Source organism: Colias philodice, chromosome 32, assembly GCF_061535455.1.
Source record: "Colias philodice isolate Cphi_HAF_F1 chromosome 32, ilColPhil1 Martin Lab GWU primary, whole genome shotgun sequence".
NCBI lineage: Eukaryota > Metazoa > Arthropoda > Insecta > Lepidoptera > Pieridae > Colias > Colias philodice.
Genome location: NC_143117.1, coordinates 1,665,831 through 1,684,471, shown reverse-complemented (window position 1 = coordinate 1,684,471; position 18,641 = coordinate 1,665,831). Strand labels below are relative to the sequence as shown.

General features: G+C 35.0%; 1 protein-coding gene across 1 annotated transcript; it reads right to left on the bottom strand.

Annotated features, from left to right (window-relative positions):
* Positions 1–13,196: 13,196 nt before the first annotated feature.
* On the bottom strand, positions 13,197–13,955 carry LOC149474935 (uncharacterized). The gene has a single exon (XM_089714042.1). The coding sequence runs from the start codon at positions 13,953–13,955 to the stop codon at positions 13,197–13,199; it is 759 nt and encodes a 252-aa protein (XP_089570168.1).
* Positions 13,956–18,641: the final 4,686 nt, after the last annotated feature.

Genomic DNA, 18,641 nt, shown 5'->3' with positions numbered 1-18,641 from the left:
CATTTAAAATACTATATATTGTTTGAATGTTAGAAAATAAAAATAAGAACATAAGTAGGAGTTTTATTTTATATTTATATTCATCATAGCGTTGTGTCTTTTTATTTCACCAGCAGATAACAAACACGTCTTCATAACAATGCTGTATGTTTTCCAGAGGCACATTAATATAACGGTTTTACATTACAATAAAACCGATATTATGTGCCGAAAAGGAAAACATACAGCATTGCAGGAAGTCCTTCCTGGTGAAGACTATGATTCGAAAAATGAATTTGGTTCCCCCATCACCTTGCTGGTGACAGCGACGACGTCTAGCGGAATAAATTGGAACTAGAGGTTGTATGTAGTCTATGGAAATCATTCCGTATCTATGGTTGAGTATACACTGCTTCTTCATAACAATGCTGTATGTTTTCCTTTTCGGCACATAATATCGGTTTTATTGTAATGTAAAACCGTTATATTATTAATATTTTATTAGTTCCAAACATTACAAGCAGTGCCGATTTTTACTTCAGTGAAGACGTGTATGAATTAGGTGTTCTCCGGCCAAAAATGTAAACCACGGTAAAAGTGAAACTGTTCGAACGGTTCCGAACACTGCTTTGTGTAGCGCATGTCGCGTGACGGTCGGCTGCCGAGTAGGTATACCTACTCGGCAGCCGCGATACACGCGACATGCGCTACACAGACCAAAAAGTTTGAGACGATGTAATAAAAGTTTCACTTTAATAACAAACAATAACAACAATAACAAACAATAACAACAATCAACAAATACAAAATTTAACAATTAAACTACGTAATAATTATAATTTTCGAATGAAATGTGTGCTTTATGTTCTAACGGTACCAAGCGACTGACGCCGGACTGCACGAGGCACCTGCGGACAGCGTAAACTGGTTTATTCTGGTTTTGTGCGTGTTTCCACTTTCCACTATCAAGTGACGATTTATTTATTTGTTTTGTTTCGTAATTATTATGGTCAAATATTAATTACGAAACAAATTATTATGAACAAGATATTTTATTGTTTCACGGTATTCGCCTTGTCATTGGCTCAAGGACGTAAAATTGAATGATATATTATTTTTTTTATAAAGTCAAAACCATTTTCTTTAAAACATAAATCAGAGTATTGCTAGGGATAAGTATAAAATTAAATAGTAATGTTAGGATATCGAAACATTTTTGTATAGGCTAGAACGATATAATGGAAACGCGCTCTAAGATCTGAGTAATATACACACCACTACATATGCAAAAATTTCTCGAGACTAATTTCACTGTACACTATTGTTTTTTTTTATCAAAACATGTATGTATTTGAGTAGTTAGCAGCATATAATATTCTGAATTTCTGATCCATGCCTATTCACTCAAAACTAATAACACTAATGATTTGTAACAGTAAATTATTTCAATAGGTATTTGAACATTTCATAACCAACAAGTAAGAATAATTCGTATACAAGATACAATAACAAATCTAATACACTATTTATTATTTTATTATATTTCATTATGTGAAAATAACCAGGAAGGTGAAAAACATATTTACGAAAACAAAGTAACATATGGTTTTGCTATTAGCTATCAGGAAAAAAAATCGTATTGGAACAAAAGAAGGATTGTAACTGAATTAGGTAATTAGGTATGTTTGTTTCTGGGTGCACCGTTTTCGACGACGCGACGGCCGACGCGTGACGTAAACAGAGTAGGTACCTACTTTGCTAAAACAAACTAAGTAATAAAATTGTGTGTCTGTCTGAAAATTCGCTAAAGCATATTTTACCAATGTTTGCAAGTTTGTGATTACTTTGATAGTTTATCGATTTATAATAATTGTATACTTATATCATTGTTTAAAAATATTCAAACACAATATGATATAGGTACTGATTTATCACTGGTTTCAGTGATGAACTGATGAGTCAATGTTAGCCACAATACTAATCACTTTCGTCATACATGTGTATGAACTATGATTGATGTGATTTGCAATGTGGTGAAATTTCATAAAAATCACGGGCCAATTTTTTGTTTTGAATCCCACCGAAAATACATATACATATTACTAATTGCGTTATTAGAATAATTAATGACTATACCCACGATCAATTATTACAATTTACAATATAGTCTCAAATGCATACTAGAGAAATATTGCAATTTGAATCAAAAAATGCATAGCATACAAAAATAAATTCACAACACAAGAAATTCCGCGCGCAAATCATAGCGCGTGTCAATGAAATCAAGAATGTAATTTTATATCAAGCCGACGACGACGCCGAACTAAAGTACCTACAGTACCATTTACCTTCAGTGTACAATACAGTTTACAGACCTACGACGGACGAACAATAATGAGTAATAAATTGTTTACAAAAAAAAACATAGTTTCTAAGGTCATTAGTTTTATTTTATTTTATTGTTATTTTCTTTGAACGATTGGAAATGAAATTACTCAATTATTACACATAGAACTTTGATTTATTAGAATTATGCGAATTATGTATAAGATAACGAACGCGAATGCACGACATCTAGCGCGTCAATGTCTAAACATCGCCATTCGTTTAGACATTGACGCGCTAGATGTCGTGCTTTATGTCGTGTTTCGCTTGGCAAAAGTCACGCACACTACTGTAGAAGTGTCAAATTTTGCCGGTATTTCACTGTTGTTTTTCTAAGTAAATAATGTAAGTTATTGATTAAAAAGGTCGAACGCGGACACATTTCATTGTAGAGAAGTGATAAAATGATTAGTTTTAAAGAAATAGTGTCTGTGTTAAGTGTTTAGTCGTCATCAAAAATGTATGGAGGGACGGTCGGAACATCCACCTTAAACAAGAATTATTTCATATAGGTTTTCTATTCAAGAACTGCTCTTACCAATTCAAGATCCTTGGCATCTTGTGGATGTGGATAACCTGAGCATGATGGTTGATCAGTAGTATTTGATATGTCAATTAAGGCAAATTGAGATGGATGGTCTGCCTGAAAGAGATAAAAATGTTACTTATAACATTGGATATGGTCCCAAGTAATAATAAATAGATTGCTACAGAAACATGGACTCAATGTTTGGTAAATTGTAAAACTTTTAGTATTTTTTTTATTAAAAGCATTTATTGAACAAACATAGTGTATTATACTTATGGATAGTGTAGCTTTCCAACAACGAAAGAATTAAAAAAATTGGACCAGTACAACAGTAGGACAACTAAAAAAATAACTCAGTAGGTTTTAAGTACCAGTCATCACACCACTTGTCTCATGACACTCTAGGTCTCTAGAGCATATCAGTCAAAAAAGATATTGTGAAGCTTAAGTAAATGAATCCTTAGACACTATCGGAAATTTAAGAACAATTATAATCTTTTTTCCATTAAAATAATATCCTGGTTTTATTATATCGTAATATTGTCTTAATTCTAACTCTAAAATTCTATCCTTACCATATATAGTATTTAATTTTATTAATATATCCTTTAACACATTTGAACTTAACATAGAATGATGTGTTGAGGACGTACGAATGAAAGCTAATGTATTTTCAATTCTAACCAATTCTTGCAATATATCATCTACATTTTCTGTCATTATGCTAAGGATTTGGGCAAATTTAGCATATTTTATCAAACGGGATATTTGTATCCTGGAATCAGATAAATTTAAAGTCAATAACGTTCAAGATAGAATTCGAGGACAACCACTGAAAATAAGTAATATCGACTTAAATGAAATACACTTCAACCACAGCCCTGAAAATCATGTAAAGTTGAATTCAATAAATTTGGAAGATCTGCATAAGATTCATACTAAGGTACTGATGCAAGCACCGATTGAACTAGAAAAGAATACATCGACGATATACCATACCACTGTCCCAATTTATACATTCCTTTTGGGCACTTTGCTACTTTTCGCAACTTACAAAGTAATCCGTTATAAGAACGTTACGTGCTGGAAGAATCAAGACGACCCTAATACAAAGACGGAAGATCAAGACAGTCAAAATTGTACCGAATCTTCGCCAGGACCACAGTTTCCAGCAACATTTTATCACACCGTGCTCAAATAGTTGCTGGTCTTCGGGGGGAGGAGTTACGCCAACGGATCCCCAAGACATTGCTGCGTCGACGTTTCTCACGGGAACGTATTGTACGGACGTAGCAGCTAGGCTATTCTGTAAAAAACGCGCCCGAACTCGCATCTCACCTGAGTGAGTCGACTCACTTCACTTTCGAACGTTCGAGTTTTTGGTTTCGCATTCTGTAAACATCCGCTCGGCAGAGGCGAAGCGAAGTGAGTCTCACTTCGAAACTCACTTGCCTAGTGAAGGGATCTTATAGATTTGAATTTATCGACATTGTTATTATCTTTAAAATGCGGCAATTTAACACATTTTGAAGACATAATAACACTTTAGTATTGTACCGTGGGTGGAATTAAACTAAAATTGCAATTTTACACTGATAAATTCTTTAAAATCAAAATAATTCTAGCGTCACTGAAAAAAAAGGACGCTTGTCTGTGGTTCGTTTGACTTATGTTTATTTCTCAAGTGGTTTTTTGTACCTAATTTTAAAGTGTTTCGTGTTGCATTCTTTCTAAAAGTTATGTTGGAGTTTTGGCTGCATATTACATTCGATGTCCCCGAATTTCATTATTTTGTGTTGTTTAATCGATAGCTGGTAGTGGATTTTCTTAACAAACTGCTTTTCTTTTCCATCAAAAATGCGTAGTTTTTGTGAAAATCGAAATTGAAAATGATATTTTTTAAGGTTATTTTTGTACTAAAAACGCAACTTAAAGTAAAATCTTAAGCCATTATAGTATCAAAATGTCTAATTATCACACTCACACGCATTATTTTTAAATATATTTACGTACCTATTACTTTATTTACATATTACAATTTATTTTGTCAAAATAGTATTTTAACAATTTAGTATAGCCAAAAATCGTTCCATATTTTGTATTCACAACAAGCCACAGATAACACAGATTAGTTAATATGACGCAGATCACAGATTAGCAATACAAATATACTAGCTTATCATAGAGTATAAATGATACATTTTAATTTTTAATGTTTTTTTTATAGCTCACTTGCTTCAGTTTTAAAAATCGATTAACTTTTACTTTTAGTATTCAAATAGGTAGCGAGGAGCGAAGCGACGAGCGTGTTAGGTTAACTGTTGAACTGCCGCACGAGCCGAGCGAGCGAAGCGAGCGTGCCGCGGCAGCGGCCGGCGAGTGCCAGAAGCGACTTTAGGGCGATTCCCACTCAAACAAAAAAAAACTACGTAGGTTTAAACAACCTGTTTGTATTTTATTTATGTATCGTAAAATTTTTGTTATTATCAAATGCTATCTAAATTAAAATTACGAAGTGTCTAGTCGTCCGCTAAACGGATGAATAAAATAAATTAGTCGTCCGATTACCGGATGAATAAAATAATTTAATCGTCCGATTATTCGGATTACTAGATAACCTTTTAACACTAAAGCTAGTTGGGTTGGACTAAAGCAAAGGGGGCTCAGGACTTAGAAAATTTTTGATGGAGTTGGTGTCATTATAACACCTATTTATTATTGTTTTATCGTAAAGATTACGCTAATATAAGCATGTTTTATAGGAACAACTTTTCTCTAAAATCAAAAATGGCCGAGATATTCGCCCTCAATTCGTTAGGTTAGGTTTAGGTTAGGTTAGGTTAGGTTTCTTAAAAAAAAAACTACACAGAAATAGGAGCCCCGCGAAGCGGGGCTCCGTCGACGCGCAAAAAAAATCAAGTTTAGGTTAGGTTAGCCGTTAGGTTAGGTTAGGTTAGGTTTCTTAAAAAAAAAACTACACAGAAACAGGAGCCCCGCGAAGCGGGGCTCCGTCGACGCGCAAAAAAAAATCAAGTTTAGGTTAGGTTAGCCGTTAGGTTAGGTTAGGTTAGGTTTCTTAAAAAAAAAACTACACAGAAATAGGAGCCCCGCGAAGCGGGGCTCCGTCGACGCGCAAAAAAAATCAAATACCTACGTGTGCCCTCCTCCCCCCTCTCCTCCCCCCACAAAAAACCTATAATACGTGCGGCAGTTCTCTAAAGAATTATTATTTTATTCATCCGGTAATCGGACAACTAATTTATTTTATTCATCCGTTTAGCGGACGACTAGCGCTGTCCTTAAAATTATTTTTGACAAATTCATTTTAAAAATCATTTTCGAATTATATTTATTATCTACAATTGTGAACGCGTCATAATATAACATTTATTATCTATAATGGCATGTCGTAAATACGTGGTAAATACAAACTTACATTTTCCAGGTAATATAATTTAAGAAATTGTTATAAATAAATTAATAATACGGCATTATATTTAAAAATATTGCCTGTGTGCGAGATTACTAGAAGTTTTAATACGACAATGGTATAAAAGTGTCGTTTTTAGTACAAAAATAACCTTAAAAAAAATAATTTTCATTTTCGATTTTCACAAAAACTACGCATTTTTGTTGGAAAAGAAAAGCAGTTTGTTAAGAAAATCCACTACCAGCTATCGATTAAACAGCACAAAATAATGAAATTCGGGGACATCGAATCAAATATTTAACCGGAGTTTTAGTTAATGTTTCAGTTTGGCTTTATTAAGTTGTTGTGTAATTGGTGTTAAACGTGTTGCATAAATTATTTAAAGGAGAAAACTGCAAAAATAACAACTATGAGGTGAGTAATGTGATTCTTGTATTTAACTAAAATATTATCTTATACAACAAGCTTATTGAAATATTTAACTTAAAATCTTAAACATTGTAGCTCCTCGGAAAGGTCGTCTCATCCCTCCCGTGCCCAAGTAGAGTATCTAGTCGACTATCTTAGCAAACATCCTAGCTTAGCCAAGGGTTTTTCAAAAGTCCCGAGCGCTAGAGACGAAGCTAGAAAAACATGGGAGGAGTTGACTATCAAATTAAATAGCTTGGGAGGCTGCACTAAAACATGGAAACAGTGGACAAAGGTAGGCAATAGGCATATAGAAAACTATTCATCTTATACCGTGTAGGTATCTGGCTTACCTATATATTATTAATAAACTTTTAATTTTGCTTTAGTATTGGTCTGACAAAAAGAGTGCCGTGAAGAAAAAAGCTGCCCTAAGATACCGGGCACGCAATAAGACTGGTGGTGGATGTGAATCGGTGGTGGAGCTTTCAGAGGTGGAGGAGAAAATACTCACATTAATGGGCGGGGAAGGTTTTGCAATTGGTGATAGGCATTTGGAAATTAATCCATTTGAAGTAAGCTATTGTTATCGATTTTGTTGATCCGATACATGTATGTATGTAAAATATAATTATTCAATGTCATGTTCTTTTTTTAGGAAATCCCCGTCCTTACTGATGCCAACGAAAGCCCCACATTGCCGACTTCATCTATGATAAATGAAACCACAACTATTGTAAGTAAATACCTAGTGTATTAATAAAATATTACTTAATAATAAACAACTTATTAGTAAATGTTTCTTATATTGTTCTAGGAATACCAAGTCTTGGATGAGACTGCTATAAATACGGAAAATGTTAGTATGGCAGATACTGAGGTATATATTAATAAGATATTATGAAAATGGTACTTTTTTATTGATTCCAGTATTTGAAATACTATGTTTTTTTTTTCAGAGACCTCAACTAATTCAGCAATATGTTAACTGTATCCCGAATCCCGAACCTTCCCCTGCTCATACACCACCGAGAGCGGAGGTAACGAGCCCTCTGCAAGCAGTTACCCCCTCTGGCTCAGGCAACTTTCCTGCTCGACGTCAATTATTGAACGTCGCGGGTCCATCACCACGTCGTACTACAAGTAATTATGAGATTTATGAATTGATTTACAATATTTATAATCCATACTAATATTATAAATGCGAAAGTAACTCTGTCTGTCTGTCTGTTACTCAATCACGCCTTAACTACTGAACCAATTTGCATGAAATTTGGTATAGAGATATTTTGATACCCGAGAAAGGACATAGGATAGGTTTTATCCCGGAAATCCTACGGGAACGGGTTTTTCTTTGAAAACGCGGGCGAAGCCGCGGGCGGAAAGCTAGTCAACAATAAAAATTTGGAAATACATACAAATAAAACTAAATAATACTTGATAATGAATTAAGGAAATAATAATAACATCAGAAGACTTGTCAAAAATGCGTCACCGCGACCGGTGGAAATAATAATAAATTAATATTTATTTTACGTTTCAGGGTCATCGAGTCGTCCACAACAACGGCAAAGAAGACGATCACCTCCATCACAAAGGCGGCAATCTCAATTAACAACCTTTACTGAAAGGTTTCTTAGCTTGGAAGAGCAACGGATTGAGATTGACCGTCGCTACTGTGAGTTACAGGAGGTGATGGTCAACTCACAAAGGGAGACCAACAGAATGACAGCAGAGGGCCTGATTGCCGTCGGGGAAGGTCTTAAATTATTAGCTGAAAATTTAAAAAAATAAAATACTTTTATACTTAAATACATTTATTAGTTCTTAACTTATTTTAGTAGTAAAAAATTATCTGTGGTTTTACTTATAGTTTCTTAATTTACTAACATTAGTTTATAAGCCCTAATTGAGTTACTAACACCTATGAATATAATTTTCCGGAATAAATAATTTGCATTGATTTTTGATTGAATTAATTACAATTACCGCGTGTTCCTTGCCCTCCATAATTCATTTATCAATCTTTGTCTACATAGCTGACCAAGTGCAGTTTCATTAGGTACATCCTCATTTGAAGCTACACTTTGTCTGGTCCTATGAAAACCAGCCTCAACCTCTAGCTCTGAATTGAATATGGCTGGAGCTGGCAGGCCGGCACGATTACAAATATTGTGAAGCACGCAACATGCTATTACAATCTTCGAAACCGTGTCGGGGTCATAATGTAGGACTCTATGTGCTAATAGGCATCTAAATCTGGCTTTAAGGACCCCAATTGTTCTTTCTACGGTGTTTCTTGCAGTAGCATGCAGCTAGTTATAGTGATGTTCTGGTGTTCCCTCGTCTGCATTTGGAACTGGCACCATTAGGTACTGACGCTGCGGATACCCAGAATCACCTGTAACAATGAATATTGTTAAAAAATAAAATGTTTTGTCATCAACAATTATATTTTTATTTATTTTTATTTATTTATACTTTATTGTACATATATACCAGACAGAGAATAACAAAATAGGTACAATAATTAAAAAAAAAAGAAGAAACAATCACGAAGGCACATATGTACGAAAAGGCGGCCTTATTGCTTTACAGCAATCTCTTCCAGGCAACCCTGTTGGCACGGAATGTTGAACGTGAACGCGAAGGCACAAAATAAATAACGAGAATAGAAATAAGTAATACATAGGTACTTAATTATATACTAGTGCTATAAAAAGGGTATTATAGATAATACATATTTTAAAAATACACATATTACATATAATATACATATTACATATTATATACAATAATATACATAAACTACATACACTACATACAAAAGTATAAGTATACATAAACTACATACACTACATACAAAAGTACTAAAGGAGATCTCATTAATAAATATTATGGTAAGCAACACATTATAATGATAGGAAATGATTTTTAACGAGCACTTTAAAGCTCTTGATAGTTTTTGCACGTCTGATCGATTCCGGCAAAGCGTTCCAAAGCTGAATAGCGCGAACAGTGAAAGAAGAGCTGTAGAAATTAGTACGATGAGCTGGTGTGGAAAGAAGTAGAAGGTTAGATGAGCGAAGAGAGATTAAGCTATTTGCACTAAGGTAATTAAACTGCTTTTTTAGATAACTAGGCGTTTTAGGGTCGAACAGAACACAGTACAGAAGCTGAAGGATGTGGGCATCCCGGCGAAGACGGATGGGAAGCCAATTGAGTTTTTTGCGGTATTCCGAGACATGATCAAATTTACGCAAGCCGAAAATAAATCTTATACAGAAATTTTGCAGCCTCTCAAGGATGTCTAGCTGGTACTCAAAAAGATCAGGAAATGAGGAGTCGGCGTAGTCAAGGAAGGGGAGCAGAAGGGATTGAGCTAACGCAATTTTGGCGGAGATCGGAAGAAAGTTACGTAGACGGCGCATCGAGGATGCCGCAGCAAAAACTTTCTTTCGCATTTGCTTAATATGCTCCGACCAAGACAAGTGTTGGTCAAGGTACAAACCAAGACTTTTAACAGTTTTGCTGAACGGAATACGAGTACCATCGACAACAACATCCGGCAAGCAGTCACATTTAATTTTGTTCAAAAGCGGCTTACTACCAAGTATGATAATTTTCGTTTTAACGGGATTTACCTTTAAGCCATGATCCTTACTCCAATTGACGATGGCTGCGAGATCAGTATTAGTACGAAAAATCGCTTCAGTAAGTTCTGGGAGTGACACGTGCGAATATAGCTGAAAATCGTCTGCATACATATGATAAGGAGAAGTAATGTGATTGGAGATAGAGTTTATAAAGATTGAGAATAAGAGAGGAGACAACACGCCACCTTGCGGAACCCCGGCATGAACGTTGCTCCAGGAAGAGGTTAGGTTCTCCACTAGAACACGTTGCCGACGTCCCTGCAAGTAACTACGAAACCAATCAATAACCGTTGGAGATATGTTAATAGAGCGTAGCATAGCCAACAAAACCTCATGATCGACGGTGTTAAATGCATTACTAAAGTCAAGCAACGAGAGGATTGTTAACTGCTTATTGTCAAAGCCTAGGCGTATATCATCAGTGATTTTAACAAGAGCAGTGGTCGTGCTATGACCTGGGCGGAATCCAGATTGATAAGGATTTAGGAGATTGTTGGAATTAAGGAAGCGACTTAGCTGTTCTTGCACTAGTCTTTCTAAGACTTTCGACAGGAAAGGCAGTATAGCGATGGGTCGAAAGTCTGAGGGAGATACAGGATTTGAAGTTTTAGGAAGAGGCAAGATATGAGCATCTTTCCAATTTACTGGAAATGTACCTGAGGAAATAGAAAAGTTGAGGATGTGTGTGATGACAGGATTAATGACGGGAAGGATAGGAATAATCATGCTCCGACCAATGCAATCACTACCGACAGCCTTAGAAGTAATAGACAATATGCTCTTCTTAACACCACAATCGGAAAATTGATTTAGAACGAATGGGCGATAGTCGGGAGATGGTAATGAATGGAGAGAGCTCAGGGTCCGCGCTTTAGAATTAACATTAAAATCCAAGAGAGGATTAGCAAAGTGGGAATTCAGTCCATCAATAGAAACTGTGTCTGGAAGGGAGCTTTGCGCAGACTTGCCAATACCGAGGGATTTAAGAAATTTCCATATTTTGGATGGGTCGCCATTTTCAATCGAGGAAGAAATGTGACGTCGTTGTGCATCCCTACATAATGTATTGCAGCGATTCCGTATGCTCTGGTACTTAGCTCGGTTTGTATCAGAATCGAGCATTTTTAATTTCGTTTTCGCACGTGCCTTTTTTTTCAAAAGCGATTTAAGCTCGGCCGACATCCACGGCGCGGGTAAATGCTTCACCTTGACTGGACGCAAAGGAGCATGTTCGTCAAATAGGTTCAGAAGTAGAGAGTTGAATAACGCAACCTTCTCGTCAATTGTCCCTGCTGAATAAATGACTGACCAATCGGTAGCAGCGGCGTCTTCACAAAGACGATCAACATCGATTTTACCAAAATTGCGCCGCATAAGGGTTCTAGGCTTAGCTTTGGGAGGCTTCAGTTTATAGGAAAGGAAGATTAAATCGTGGAAGGAGAACAAATCAGCTGAGCACTGACCATGCTTAGCGACAAGTTCAGGAGAGGAAACTATGATGAGGTCGAGAAGGGAAGGAGTGCAGTTGGGAAGGGAATGGGTAGCGCTAAGAGGAAGGATGTTTAGGTTAAAGGAATCAACAATGGACAATAACTTTTTGCTACGCAGATCACCCTTGAGAAGGCAGGTGTTGAAATCGCCCATAATTATTATGTGTTTATAGGCAGGGGTGTAAACATCAAGAAGGTGGTCAAAAGACGAAAAATAGTTAACAGTTAAATTGGGAGAGTAGAAAACACCGAGAAGAATTTTTGTGTTGGCCAAGGATACCTCAAGTAAAAGGTGCTCAGCCGCATCAGCAGGTGGAGGCTGGGGAGAGCTACTAATTATGGAGAAAGGAATATGCGAACGCAAATAAATAGCTACCCCGCCCCCAGTCCTGCCAATGCGGTCATTGCGAATCAATTGGAATCCTGGGAGACTATAAGATAAAGAAGGTAAGCAAGGTTTTAACCAGGATTCCGAAATTAAAATGGCGTGAAGAGAATTACAATCGAAAGATGCTAATAGTTCGGGAAAGTGAGCCGGGATGCTTTGAGCATTGATGTGAACAACATTAAAGTTTTTAAGACCATTGTCGAAAAGAGAGGGGACATTTAAAGGAGATGATGTACTGTGAAAGCTGTCTTCCCCAGATCGCTCATCGTTCGATGAAACAGATATAAATGTGTCACTAGAGGTGCTGCAGTCTAAAGACATCTTATATATACTATATATATATACTAAATAAAAATAAAATATATTAATAGATATAAATAAAATAAAAATAAATAAATAATAATAAAATAAAAATAATATTAAAAATGAGATAATATGTGAATATAAATAAATATATCTTAATAAAAACACAAATTAGAACAATATATTAAAATAAAAATAGAAGCGTTACCAGTTAAACATGCCAATACCACCAGATTTCGTAAAACATGAGATACTTTAAAGATTGCTACAATTTTATACCAAAAAAGCAAGTATTCAAACACAATATTTCACATAAAAACACAAAACCGTTGACATTTGACGTCTAACATTCAGTTGTCAAAGTCACAACATGTCAGTGTACAACGAAATAGGAAAAGGATGACGTCAAATCTCAAGTGATGTAATGAAAATAAACAAGTACTACCTACAATAAAGTAAAAATATTAAATTAGTTACAATAAGATAGTTAAGAAACATTTAGAGTATTGCAAAGGAAAACTGAAATAAATATGTAAATTTAACATATTATTGAAACTGAAATAGTACATTGATGATAGAAAATTGAGGCTAACAAAAGTTTGAATACATATAAAAATTGGTTACAACGTTACTTAACACGGCCAAATCTCTTTGGTCTAACATTCGACACCAATTTTGACTCTTTGTTAGACGCGGAAACAGACGCACCAGTGGAGGGACTTGCACGACCGGAGGGAATTGTATCCAGATCAGCCATCACCATAACTCTTCGCTTAGAACCATCAGCAAGTTGTACCACTATGTTCCCATCCTTGGTCCAGCAGTTTGTTATCCCAAAGCGAGCTCTAGCAGCCACAAAGATATCGTGCCTGTCTTTGGTTAAAAACTCAGATAGTGTGAATCCGCTGCCCTTAAGTTCAGTTTTAGCGTACCAAATACTGTTTTTCTTAACAACATCCTTGAATTTAATGACTATCGGTCTCGGCTTGTCTTTATTTGAGAAACCTAAGCGATGACACCGCGATATATCATCAACATTTAACTCAAGGTTTTTTATATGGTCCGACAAGATCTTGATAGCCACTTTGGTGGTATTCTCCTTACTTTCTTCTGGCACACCATGGAACAATAATATCTTTCTTCGGCTCCTCATCTCCAAGTTATTGTATTGGGTTGAAAGAAATGCAATTTGAGTTTGTAATGTCTTGAGGGATGACAGCACAAAAGACTGGAATGCATTGAATTCCGCTGCTAATTTGGACGTTGGGCTGTTAGAAGCAGGTTGTGAGTTATTGCTACTTATATTCTGCAAATCACGTTGAAACTCAGCCATTTTCTTATTAAAAGTAGCAGTCATTTCCATCATGGAGTGTTGAACAGAATCCATAGTGGTGATATTTAGTGATAGTGAAATTTAAGTGTCAGAAAAGTGAAATTTATATAAGGAGAGGACACTGGCAGGTAAAGGCTATGAGTTAGCACATTTAGATTTAGAAAAACTTTTAAAAATAAATAAAATTACAATTTCAAATTACAGAGAGCAAAAATACGTTATTTTCTTTTGCGCGCCTACCCGCGAAAATTATATATAAATATATTTTTATTAGGAGTTAGGAGTTTTCAATGATTTCGCCTGCTCTCCAATTTTTATGAATTCCGTGAACTTCGGTAATAAAGCCTAAATTACTCAGAAATAAAGTAGTTTTTTTAATGATGAAAGAATTTTTGAAGGAATTAATCCAGTAGTTTTTGAGTTAAATATTTACAAACAAACAAAGATTCGTCTTTATAATTAATTAGCTAAGAGGTAACTCACCTAACAAGTACACAGATTCGCCTGTTTGTACTAATTGTTCGAGGTGGTCCCGAATGATGCAATTATTAAAAATAAGGCTGTCGTGAGTCGCTCCGCCATATGTTGCATCTACATGTATTATGTTCAAATCTGCATCTGTGAACTGCAAAAAGAATTATTTTACAACTATTTTTATGTGGCTGTTCTAATGAATGTTAAAAAAAATATAGGTACTAGCAGCGTCTTGTGATTTATACTGCTTCGTTAATGATCCTATGGAATTGGTCCAAATTTCATTAAATCGATTTTCTGTGGTTCAAGTGCGAAAGCGTATACAGACATTATTATATCAGGCTTACCATTTGTACATTTCTTGCATGATATCCTTTGCGACAGTAGTATCGTTCTTCATGGCAAGTTGGTCTCACCATTGTCACAAAAGTCCCATCTACACATCCTATTACCCCAGGAATACTGAATTTCTCATAGAATCTGCAATAAGAAATAAAAAAATCATTAAATATTTTTCATTAACATGATAGGTTTATTTAGGTAGGTACACAAACCTTGTTTTGAGTCTCAGTCTTTCTTCAGAATTTTGGGGAAATCTTATGTATTTTTTTACTATACTTGGATGGCTTAGGGCTTCTATGACCTCGTGGATACTACGAGATGCTGATGGCTGCGACACAAACGAATTTATGTGTTTTCCACATATCCTTTGATAGCTCCCAGTCGCAAAGAAAGAAAGTGCACATAACAACTGAAAAAAATTAATGAAATTTCTTGAAACTATCAAAATAAAAGGTACTTAATCTGATAAGGAAACCATCCATAATTAAAGTCGGTTAATAACTCAAAACGTTTTTAAAGAAACCGTAAGGGAGAGAAACTTTGGACTTTAACATAGGGTACCTACCACTTGAAAGGGTGACATCATAAAAAATAATCGGGGATTAGATGACGTTATCGTTAGTGGTTCTATGTTCTATGCGAGGAAGTTATGTTACCTACCTACATAATGGAATGTTTTACAGAGTTATGGGAAAGTTATCCCAATATTCACACGGGATCGGGACTTCCGCAGATGAAATCACGGGACCGATGACTATTGTAACAGTAACTTTTCATGACATTATGAATACACATATAAAGCACTTAGATACATACCTTGACTCTAGCAGTTAATCCTCTTCGTCGACGTTGAGGTTTTTTAACTAAAACTTTAATGTCTTCCATCACTTGAGAAACTAGTTCTTCCGATAAACGGTAGCATTCAACAAAATTTTTATTTCGATTAATAATTTGCATTTCCCGAATGCTGGTACTTTGCCGGCGACTTTCTATTATATCCACAGCATTAGCTTCTCGTATTATAGCACTTAATATAAAATAACGCGCCATTTTAGTAAAAAAATATATAAAATTTGTATCAAATTTGTTCCACAACCACTAACTCACTCACGAACTCGGCACCTAATAGGCGAGTGAATTGCTGACAGGTGAATTCGTATTTGTAAATACTCGAACTCTACGTTCGAGGTGTAAAATTACCTTACAGAATGCCGAATTCATACTATAAACGTCAAAATCACAGACATGTACATATATTTAAGTAGACAACGCAAGTACCGCGATCTGTATGAAAACCAAGCGTGTCATATTTTTTGTACTGACCTTGACGCGTTATGACGTCACGAGCGCTTTTTAGTGATGTTAATTTCATTTTACGCTAAATCGATTAGGCCGCCACTCGCGCGGCGATTCTAGTATCGTCCTATCCCATCGAAGTAAATCGAAAGAAATCAGATCAAACTAGATCTATGTCTAAGAGGTAGTCAAATAAATGAATCGTAATCGATTACTAAATCGATTCAAGACAGAAAAATGATAATTACCATAGACAGAGGGATGATAAAATAAAGTTATAAACCTTTTAATATTCTAACAAGTAAACTAATGTGTTTTAGCTTTTTCTTACATATGCCCATTGAGTTACCATGTACTACGTACTAGAGAGGCCATCGAAAGAAAGTAATGAAACTGTCAATCAATCAATCTTTATGTCCCGTTGCATCGATCCATTTTCCTTTTATGTTCGGGTTACTTGGAAAACTGAAAAAACAAACATAGTCTAAGCAATAAGGAGTTTTCTTAAAAAACTCCCAAGATGACACTTTATAACTAATGGCGTCCATGTCATAATATTTATTTTTAGTACCTTTGTATTAAAATACTTAAAAGTTCTAGGTCAAGTCGTATTAAATGACAAAAAAAATCTATGCCTTTTTTTCTGAAAAATTGCTCCTTCAAATTATCATTTTTCTGTTCGATTATAAAATCGATTAGAATCGAGAACTGTTGCATCAAATGAACATCACTAACCACAAAATTGGACAGAAAAATGAGAAGACGCTATTCATTGCTTGTTATCATACGACGCGATCTTTACCGTGCCAAGTAAAAGCCGCAATGTATTCCGAATCATTTCGTATGATTTGGTATCCGTGTTTGTCACGATCGTTTTCCACAGATATTCTTTATTTGATTTTAAAATAAATAGTGCATATTCTGAATAGAAAATTACTTACCGGTGGAAGGAAACATCTATGCTAACTCGGCCACTCACAGCTGTGGAGTTTCTACAGTTTATAACGGCGCAATTCGGCATTTTACTTTATTCAGCTTCACGTCTTTCCTTGGCGAACTGCAAGCGCGGACTGAGTGTAGGCCAGCGTCAAGTAAGTTTCATAAACTTAGTTTGGACACGGGAAGTACATACACTCGCTTAGTCTATCTTGATACATGTCTGTGGTCAAAATACTCACTTAGCACAGTTCGCCTCGTCGCCGCTCTCGACGATGTGGCGCCACTAGTACTGTCGAGTTTTACAGAATACGAAATCGAAAACTCACCGCGGATTCCGCGTTCGAGTTTTTATAATAACCTTACAGAATAGCACTGCAGATTCCATTGGCGCAACGTAATTTTAAGTTTTCATTTTATATTCAATTAGCTTTATAGTTATTAATTGTTAAGACTTGCATCGAGCAAGACGTATTGTAATAAGTTTATATTAAAGTATTTCTAAGTGAATTCGTAGTTTTTTTTGGGGCCTCCGGCTGTCTGAAACATAATTTGTGTAATTGTTTATTTATTCTGAATCTTTAAGTTTATTGATTTTTATCCTTTACATAAGCTGTATTTAATAAAAAATGTTTAAAACTCGAATTTTCGAAATTTTTGATTTATAAGTTCTATGTAACGTTTTATAATTAAGTTATGGTATAATTAAATGTAGATTTCACTTTTGTACAGCTTAGACATTTTTCTGTATGGATACAGTGCCTTTCGATTTGAAGTTGGATAACATTTCATTTTATAGGTACTATTATAAAATTAAGAGCATGAAAGAAAAAAAAAAGCATTTCTTCATAATGCTATTGTTACCACAAAAAATATTTTCTTAATCGCAAATTTTAAGAGAAAATAAATTAAAATTAAAATTGATGTGGCGACGTTATACATACAGACGTTAGAACAAAGTCCACCATAAGAATGACGTCATTTAGGAATAAGACGATTTTTAAACATTAATAAAAACCTAAATATTTTCAAAAAGTAAAAATTACTGTTAGTTTTTATCTAGTTTTAATTAAAATAAAAATAAAAACAAGTAGCAAAAAATTTTGAAATGTTGTAATTTTGGAGCACCCTGTAAAGTCTGTATTTGTATGAACATAAGTGGAGATCGCGTCCACTTATTTTCATGCGTAAACGATGATATTCATACTCAACAGGTAACTTGGATTAACAAATAGGATAGGTTATATCCCGTAAATCCCACGGGAACGGGAACTATTTATTTATTGCACGCCTCATAAGCGAAGCGTTGAGGTGGGTACTACTGTCACTTCGCGCAAAACATCTGATTTTTCAAACTTAAAATGTCTTTATGTATCATACATTGCACTTGTAAGATAATAAATACACACACATATTAAGAAAAAAACACTATTTTTAACATTCATGATATTTTTGATGTCATTTTTGTTATTTAAACTAGTTAAAAAACAGTTTAAAAAAGTTCTGTCTTGGACGTCCGTGTGTCTGTATGTGCGGAGGATTTTCTTGTTAACACGATAGCGACCGAAATACTTTACTAATCGAGTCTTTTTTTTTCTCTTACGCTTGAGTATGCTCAGGAATAGAACCCTTTCATTTTTCAGGGTCTGATTCGATGTGGTTTAATTGTTATTAAATAAACAAAAATAATAA

Coding starts and splice junctions, on each gene's coding strand:
- LOC149474935 (XM_089714042.1), bottom strand. CDS start 13,955: ATGGATTCTGTTCAACACTCCATGATGGAAATGACTGCTACTTTTAAT.